Genomic DNA, 8909 nt, shown 5'->3' with positions numbered 1-8909 from the left:
GCTCTGGAAAGAACCACTGGGACTGATGGGGAGAAGTTACAGGAAAGTAGGTTATGACTCAACCAACAGGCTCTCACAATTCTCTTCACATCCCACAGAGGATGTGAGTCCCTGGTCATTGGAGGAATTTACATAGAAGCTTCATGACCACTCATCTGGCAGACGGTAGGGGGGAGTCACCGAAAAGGTAGGGGATGGGGCACCGTGACCTCCAAGCTCCCTCCCACCTCTGAGATTTTATGAAGAGCCCCTTGACGTACAGAAAAGTAATTTTCAACCAACAAATAAGCTTTTATTTTAACTGCCTTTTTATATTTTCCAAAATGTTTTCATGAACATGTATTGCTATTATAGTGAAAAAGATACATTTAAAGGCTCAATTTTTTTGCATCAAATCCTGCAAAACCAGATGGTCTGCCTGTGTCCTGAGGAGGATGTAATAATGACATGACTGACAGGAAATGAATGTGGAAAGCAATCTGGGGAGGTGAGTTTTGAACGGGATGGTCTTGACCTTCACCACTCAAACCACACTACTGTCAGTAGAGGATTTGATCTCTCCAACTGGGCACTCAGGGCAGGCCACCTCCACGGGGACGGCCAGACCAATTCCCAGGCTGGGACCTCGAGGCCAAGGCAGCAGTCGAGGCCAGTGACCTGCAGTGACTTCTTTCCTTACACCGTGGTCCTTGGCACACGCAGTGTTCCCCACCTCTGCAAAGTGTGGCTCCCTCAGGTGTTCCAGACATACTCCCAAATGACCTGGGGCCTCAGGACTCTGGGCTGCCATACGGCCACCGCAAACAGTGCCTCTCAGGTCTCACAGCAAAGAGAGAACAGAGTCTGCAGGTTAATGCTTTCGCTGAAATTGAGAGACATTTTGGAAATCCTCGTCAGTCCACCCAAGTGTCACCATCGCTTCGAGAGGCCTGGCTGTTCATCTTCTTCCATATGTTTGTTCCCTTTCTGTCTAGCTTCTTTCTGGTCCAAATGAAATTCTTTGACGTGTGCTTATTTTCATGACTAGTAACCAGCATTTCAGACAGGCAGGAAGCCAACGGACTCAAACTTTGCTTCTATCCTCGGTTCAGAGATGGTCCTTTGCACAGAATATTTCCCATTTTAGGTAGAAGGTGGGAGGTGGAAGAGGGGACCAATATGCAGGTGTGCTTCATGTCAATTAGCAACTTGCTGCTTCTAACTCTTCCTTCTCCGTGCAATGAAATTTCCCTGGGACAGGGCCAGAGATGGCACGAGGGAAATAAAAATATTATCAGAGCTGGTGCTATTTGGGAGAGAGTTTCAGGTCTGAGAAACCAAGTTCCCTCTGTGTAGCAACTCGGGCCACTGGTCTTGCTTTGTGGAGAATTTAGTGGGGCTGGACGGCAGGACACTGGCTGAGGGTCCAGAATCACAGAGAATTCCCAGGGACTTTGGAACACTAACCTCCAGCTGCAGTTCTCACAACGGCTGAAAAGGAGAAACTTAGACCGACGTCGTGAGCCTTCAGCCTTAGTTTCTTATTCTTTAACTGGCTCCTTATTAACCAGCTAGCAAGTCCCAGCATGCTTTTGGTGCCTCGCCACGTGCTCGAAGGCCCTGCACCCACCTGGAGGGTCCATACTTACAATCTTTTATTGGTGGGAAAAGAAAGGGGTTTTGTATGTATGTTAACCTTTTCTGGAACCTCTTATTTATTTATTTATTTTATTATTTATTTATTTATTTTGGCCATGCCGTGAGGCTTGTGGGATCTCAGTTCCCCAATCAGGGATCGATCCCAGGCAGTGAGAGCGCGGAGCCCTAACCACTGGACCACCAGGGAATTCCCAGGAACTTTTTTTTTTTTTTTTTTTTGTGGTATGCGGGCCTCCCTCTGCTGTGGCCTCTCCCGTTGCGGAGGACAGGCTCCGGACGCGCAGGCTCAGCGGCCATGGCTCACGGGCCCAGCCGCTCCGCGGCATGTGGGATCCTCCCAGACCGGGGCGCGAACCCGGTTCCCCTGCATCGGCAGGCGGACGCGCAACCGCTGCGCCACCAGGGAAGCCCCCCAGGAACTTTTTAATATAAAAAAAGTTTTCATTGAAATCACTGTGCATATATACACCTACATTTTTTCTTCTAAATAGTGTTCTCCACTACTGTCAGGTGAGACAGGAGGGGTCAGGTGGAGTGGGAAGCTGGGAGGACAGGGCTGGAAGAGCTGAAAACCTGAAACACGTAGGAGCCAGATTCATCACTTGTCACAGGTGGAAAACAATCACACGTGTGCCCAGGTCTGGCGCATGCACGCATGTGTGTGAGTATGTGTATATATGTATGTGTACGTGTACATGCAATGTACGTAAGGATCGATTCTGTGTCTGACACACTGTAGAAGCTCAGTAGATGGTGGCTATTGTTCATAGGCGGAAGAACGGTGAAGATAGGGTGAGTCAGAGGAGGCTTTGGGAGCAAATATTTACTTAGGATTTTTTCGTGTTAGTGAGAGAATCTCAACTTGAACAAGTTTATGAAAAGGAAGAAAGAAAAAAAGGCAGGGAGAGGGGGAGGGAGAGAGGGGAGAGGAGCACAGATGGCTCATGCATTTTTTTTTTTTTTTTTTTCGGTACGCGGGCCTCTCACTGTTGTGGCCTCTCCCGCTGCGGAGCACAGTCTCCAGACGCGCAGGCTCAGCGGCCACGGCTCACGGGCCCAGCCGCTCCGCGGCACGTGGGATCTTCCCGGACCGGGGCACAAACCCGCGTCCCCTGCATCGGCAGGCGGACTCCCAACAACTGCGCCAACAGGGAAAGCCCGGCTCATGCATTTAAACTGTGTGATGGGCAGGGCTGGTACTGCCTTGGGGGTGACGGGTGACATCCTCCGTCCCTCTTTCACCTCTACTCTTCCCCATGTGCTGATGTCTTGCTCCATCCTCATGTCTCCATGAGTGGGGGGACCTTGGCCATTGGCAGATTTGGGCTGACAAACCACCGCCTCAGGACCAAGGAGGAAAAATTGCTTTCCCGTACTCCTGTTAGAAAGATCTCAGGAAGGAGCCGGATCCTTGCAGGTTAGCCCAGCAAAAGGGACATGCTGTGGGCCTGTCTGGGGTGGGGTGCAGTCTGGGAGTGGCTTCCTCCCCCAGAATCCCATGCGCTGAGTAGGGAGAGGAGCTGGCCCCTGGGAAAGGCAGGTGGAGAGCAGAGCAAAGAAGGTTCCAGTCTCGTCTTGCCCTGGTGGATGCGGTTCCTGAGCTGGGCCTGGGAGCCAGCGAGGATCTGAGGAGAGGGGAGGAGGGCTGCCTCCGCTCAGGGAGAGGGAACAGGTGGCAGACGCTGGGGGCACCCCCATGCTGGGGGGACAGGATGCTCAAAGCCACAACTCTGACCTCTCTGTAATAAAAATCTATACATCACCACCTCAGCTTTTTCAGAAGATTCTGGATGTGTTTCAAGTTTCCCCAGAAACTTAAAAGCAACAGCGGAGGTGAATCCTCTGTCCTCTGACTGCTGGATTCCCCTCCTGGCCCGGAACCTCAGGAGATGGGGACAGCTTCTAAGGGTTTGGAAAGTGCTGATTTCCTTCACTGAAGACATTCCTAGTTTTAAAAGTTTCTTTGCTTTCTAGAGCTTTTTTTTTTTTTTAAACATAGCTATTTTTGACAAAAATATAAATATCCACTGCCCTGACTGGAGAGACAGCTGCAGGCTCCTGCTCTGAGCCCCTCCTCCTCCGATTACCCTCCACAGAGCCAGAGCCCGTCGGGGGGCCGGGACTCAGCATCGTGGGTGGAGGGGGCAGTAACCCAGCGGCCATTCAGGTCTCCAGGTTTTCCACAAGGACACTCAGGGCCAAGGCCACAGGAGTGGCTGCACAGCTGCGCCCCACAGAAACTGGGAAGTGGGTGGGCACCGGAAGTACCCGAGGCACCCTGGGCCCAGGACATGGGGCTGCTCCCGGAGCCGTGAAAGTGTACCCCACTCACGTGGCCAGACATTGCTCTGTCTCCTCGTTTTCTGCGGGGAGGTCCCCCTTCGCCCCCTGCTACCCGCCAAGTGACCATCTCAGTAATTCCTAGTTTATGTCGCTGTGTGAGAAGGTCTCAGTGACCTAGCTGGCGGCCATCCTCCAGGACTCTGGGCCACTGGCCAGCTGGGGGCGGAGGACGGGTCACGGGGCTGGGGGAGAGGAGCCATGTGCACGGGATGCAACTTCCTGCTCAAGGAGCTGCCCCGGCCCGCTGCTTCCTCAGCGCCTCTGCCCCCCCTCCCTCCATTCCATTCTTCCTTTCCATAAACTGATTCAAGCTGAGTCCCTCTCACTAGTGACAACAAATCCTAGTTAAGTCCTTGCTCCCAGGATGCTCTCTGCCCCGGCTCGGTGCTCTCTTCCTGCTCGGAAGGCCATGCATCTTCAGAATGGATCCACAGCCCAGTCCACAAACCCAACCACGGCCGCCCCGCCTCCTGCCCCCCGTGTATCCTCCCGCACCCCCTCCTGTGACTGACTACAGGCGACCACAAGTCTCCCTCAGAGCCTGGGCTCTGGGAGTGCAGGGGTTTCTGGACAGCAGATGGCTCTGTGTTTATCACAGCCCCTTCCCTCTGGGTCTGAGGAGAACTGTCTGTCTCTTTGGGGGACACTGGTCCTCACCCTCCAGGAGAAGCACTAGAAGATTCAACCATGTCACCTTCCTCAGGAGGAGCAGGTGGAGGCGGGGAGGGGAGAGGAGATGTCGGTGCCCCCCCAGGGCTCTTTTCTGTCACGTAGCAGGGCTGCAGGGCACTGCTAACTTCATTTCCCACTGTGCCTTCCCACCAGCCCCTCTGAAGCCGGAACCCTCTGCAGGAAGAAGTCTCGAGCCAAAAGCATTCCTGGAATAACCTGAGCACAGTAAGTACTGGAAGATGCACACGGTCAAGAAATGCTCCCCGGGGTGTCCGGGCGACCGTGATGTGTCTTCGGGCATTATGCTGCCGCGAGCTCTGCGTCCTGGTTTCAGCAGTGACTAAAGTCAACCCTTAGGCACAGAGGGCATTTCTGGGGCCTCAAAGCAGTCCCTGAGGTTAAGCCTGAAGTCTCCCTGGAAGGTGTATGTTGCAGCAGATTCACTCTTTGGGGCCACAGCAGCATCAAGGCCCTGAGGCGGCAGCATCTCTCGGTAGACACACCAAAACGCCCCCGACAAGTGGACGAGGATGGCGGGCCCCAGGGGTACCAGGTTGACGTGAGGAAACAGTGAGCGGCAAGGCTTTTCCCTTGGGATGTGAGTCTTGGGGTGACACGTGGGGATTCACCTCCCACAGCCCCCAGTGCTGAATGCAGCACTGCAGATGTGGCCTCGTTCTGGACCCCAGCTTGCTGCTCCTAAGGCATCGGAAATCAGGCGGTCTGTTCTGTCACCTACACTGCAGTGCTGCTGGGTGCCAAGCCGCCTGTCAGATGCTTTCCTGGCACGAGGGAGAGCCTGGAGCCTTCTTAATTCCAAGCACGCCTTGTTCATTTCACGCTATTAGATTTCATCTTGTTAGATGGCCTCTGCCTCTCAAGAGCTTTTTGAATTCTGATTGGTCTAATATATTTAGTTCCCTTCATCAACACATTTGATAAGCTCTCTAGGTCTTCATTCAGTTATTAAAGAGAACACCGACTGGGCCACGGGCCATGCCCTGAAATTCCCTCCAAGGTAACATCAGTTCAACCAGTCCCTTGTTACAACTGAACCGCTAGTTATAAGTTCTCCTAACCACCCTTACCCAGCTTCTCATTTACACAGGAGACTTGGACAAATAAGTACGCTATACACACGTCCCTCATCAACCCGCCTGGCAATCAAGAGAAGGAAATGAGTTTCATCTGTACACTTATTTTTGGAAAACCCAGTCTGGGCCCAACACTCGATTTAGCGCGCAAACTCCAGGTTGAGAAGGGATCAGATTACCAGACATGTGGGCCTTTGAGGAGTGACTTGTACAAGCCTCCCAGGAGAAGGGGGATGTGAGGAAGAAGTCTGAAGGACGGCAAGGCCCGCCTTGGAGAAGGGCAACCTTCGTAACAGGAAGGACACCAACAGCAAATGCTGCCGAGGGAGAAGGAGGGAGGCATCGAGGACCAGTCAGAGATCTGCCCAATTCTGAAAACGAGAGGACACAGGGATCTGAGAAGCCACCAGAAAGGTCATGTGGGTGTTTATTACATAGAAAAGAGGGAAAGGAAGAAAAGGTTTCCAAAGCCATAGTTCCGGGATTTAAAAAAACACAAACTTGGAATGTCGGAGAGATGCCATGCTTTCTATATTTATAATAGGAATATATAAATATGTACATGGAGATATGTACACAAGTTTTTATTGTCATACATGGTATTTTTCATTACATGTACAGTAAAGGTGCTTGAATTACGCATCTGAAAGCTGGCAGAAGGCTGGAGGAACTGGAACCCTGCTCAGTGCCTAGAGGGCGCTGTAGAGACCCAGCAGCAGTGGGCAGGTCCGCCAGGGGTGGGTCTGGGGGCTGGGTTTTGAGGGTCTGTGGGAGCTAAGCTGCAGGCAGGCCTGGGCCCCAGGCTGCAAGGTTTGGGCCAGGGCAAGTCTGGAAGCTTCCCTAGTCTGCGACATTAGAAGTTTCTTCCTCTCTTGGAAACGAGGAAGGCTCCAGTCATTGCCATGGGCTGGAAAATGGAAAAGCCCCTTGGCTGGATTGGATCCCAGGGGAAGCTTGTGGAGGTAGGGTGGGCTCCCAAGGGTCAGGGTAGAAGTGAGACAAGAAAGCCCTGGAGCTCAGGGAGTAGGTCTTGCCAGAGAACAATAGAACTGTACAGCGATTAACTTAACATAAAGAAGAGCGACCCAAACAAAGCCAATCACGGAATCAAAAACTGTAAATCACAACACTCATCCATATGTAAATTCAACTGATAAGCAGCAGAAACAGTCTTGTTTCTATGTATGTTGTTTTTTTAAAAAAAATGGCACCATGTACAGCATGGAGCTTAGCCCGTGAAGGGGGCCGGCCAAGGGCTCCCTCAGGACGCCCAGGCCACTTATAGCCACCATCACCCTCTCCCTGCTTGGAACATGGGCCAAGCGCTAACCCGGAAAGTGGGGTGGACGTGACCTCTGTCCCCCTTCTCTCCTCACTGGTTCCTGTACCGGGGCTGGTGGGAGGGTTGTAGGAACAGAAAAGGACCTCAGAGGACAGGGTTGTCTGCAGTCCTACAAGATCCCAGAAAGAGACCATTGTCCCCTCTTCTCTGGGCAGACTCCTCTCGCCCCTCCCACAGAAGGCCAAGCTGGGGTGTGGGGCTGAGCACAGCCAGGTTTGGTGGGGTGCGGGTGCTAAGCTCGTGGACCCTGGGAGGAAGAGGCCCAAGACCAGGGGCCCTGGAGGGAGAGGAAACAGTGTGGGCATCTGGGCCTGGGATGGGGGTGATGATGGCAAAAGTGCCACCAGCCAGAGGCCCTGCTGAAGGGAGATGGCTCCTGGATGGGGCACGGGGCTCCTTTGGAGACGTCAAGTCCCAATCCTGAGTCTCCAGACAGACCCTGGCCTGACTTCTCCCAGCCTCAAAGGGGCTGTGAGTGTGCACATGCACGCTGTTTGTGGGTGTGAGTGTGTGCACAGGCTGGGGTGTGCATGTGTCTGTGCTTCTACTCACTCCAGGGTGAAAGTGCGGGGTCGGGGATGACTGTGGAGTCCAGACCAGCCTGGGTGGTTGGCATTTTGGCAAATCCAGACAGGGAGAAAGAGGGGTTAGGAGCAGAGATTCCACAGCTAAATCAAAAGCGAGAGACAACTTGTACCAGAAATTAGGACACACAAGTGGGATCCTGTGGTCAACCTCCCCTCTCTGGGGCAGGATCAGGAAGGGAGAGCAGAACTGGGGGGCCAGTGTTTCTGTTTTACTAGGAAGAGTCCTGGCCTCTAAGTCCATGGGGCCGGCTACCCCCTGTCCTGTCCCTGTCCCTCACCTGACAAGGCTCATCTTCCAAGCACTTTGCTCTGAGAGAAGTGGGAAGAATGACAGTTGCCCAAGCCCCTCCTGGTACCCAAGCTATAGATTTTAAACTGAGGCACAAGACACTGGGAGAGACAAACAGCGCTGAGACTGGAACTCACCCCCTGGGCTTGGGGGACATTCGGGGTCACTCTGGTTGGGGTTTCCCCCATCCGTCACCAGAGTGGCTCATTCTGTCTTCACGTGGGACCTGGGGTGGATCCATGAGAATCGGAGCATGAGCCTCCACGCGTCTGTTGAGCCCAAGAGCGTTCTGAAGTTCTAAGAATCCAACGGGAAGAAAAGTGATGAAAAATATAGGACCCCGGGCATCGCCACCTGCTCAGGCTGACCTCAGCCTCCCTTCCCCTGACAGCCTGGACTCCTGTCTCCTCCAATACACGCAGAGCTCTCTGTGGGGGAGAGGCTCCAGCCCCAGGCCTTGGAGAGCAGCTCCCCTCTTGGACCTCCACTCCCCTTGCTATTCCACCTGTGGAGGTGGGGATGCTAGAGGTGCTGCTCACCAGGGAAGTGGTATCTTTGAGGGGCTCCTCAGAGGCCACGCCCAGGACCTGCTGGGCCCACTCAGCGCCCACTGAGCGCTTTTATGCTGAATGCATAAAAGCAGAACAGGGAGCCTCCACTGGTAGGCCTGCTAGGGGGAGCCCACAGAGCCAAAGGCCAGGTTCCATGGGGGAGTGTGTGTCAGCCGAGGGTCAGCAACTGCTTCAAACTGCTCGTCCCACAGACGAGGTCATGGTCTCTGGGGAGGGTCAGTGTGGCTGAAGTGGCGGTTGGTGCTTTAAAAGCGTTCATCCATCTCGGATGGCCCTGTTGAAAGCCCTCTAAGCAAGCTGGCCAGAGGGAGTATGCTAACACACATATATGGAATCTAAGAAAAAAAAATGTCATGAAGAGATTAGTGGTAG

General features: G+C 53.4%; 1 protein-coding gene across 1 annotated transcript in view; it reads right to left on the bottom strand.

Annotated features, from left to right (window-relative positions):
* Window positions 1-5738: 5738 nt before the first annotated feature.
* Window positions 5739-8909, bottom strand: part of STUM (stum, mechanosensory transduction mediator homolog) — a 69964-nt gene continuing 66793 nt past the window's right edge. The window contains exons 3-4 of the mRNA XM_028488382.2: window positions 8103-8262; window positions 5739-6118 (exon numbers count right to left, since the gene is read on the bottom strand). Coding sequence (XP_028344183.1) covers window positions 8129-8262 — 134 coding nt within the window. The 3' untranslated portion in view covers window positions 5739-6118; window positions 8103-8128. The remainder of the gene's footprint in view (window positions 6119-8102; window positions 8263-8909) is intronic.

This window comes from Physeter macrocephalus, chromosome 4 (genome assembly GCF_002837175.3).
Source record: "Physeter macrocephalus isolate SW-GA chromosome 4, ASM283717v5, whole genome shotgun sequence".
Lineage (NCBI taxonomy): Eukaryota > Metazoa > Chordata > Mammalia > Artiodactyla > Physeteridae > Physeter > Physeter macrocephalus.
This window is presented reverse-complemented; position numbering and strand designations above follow the sequence as displayed.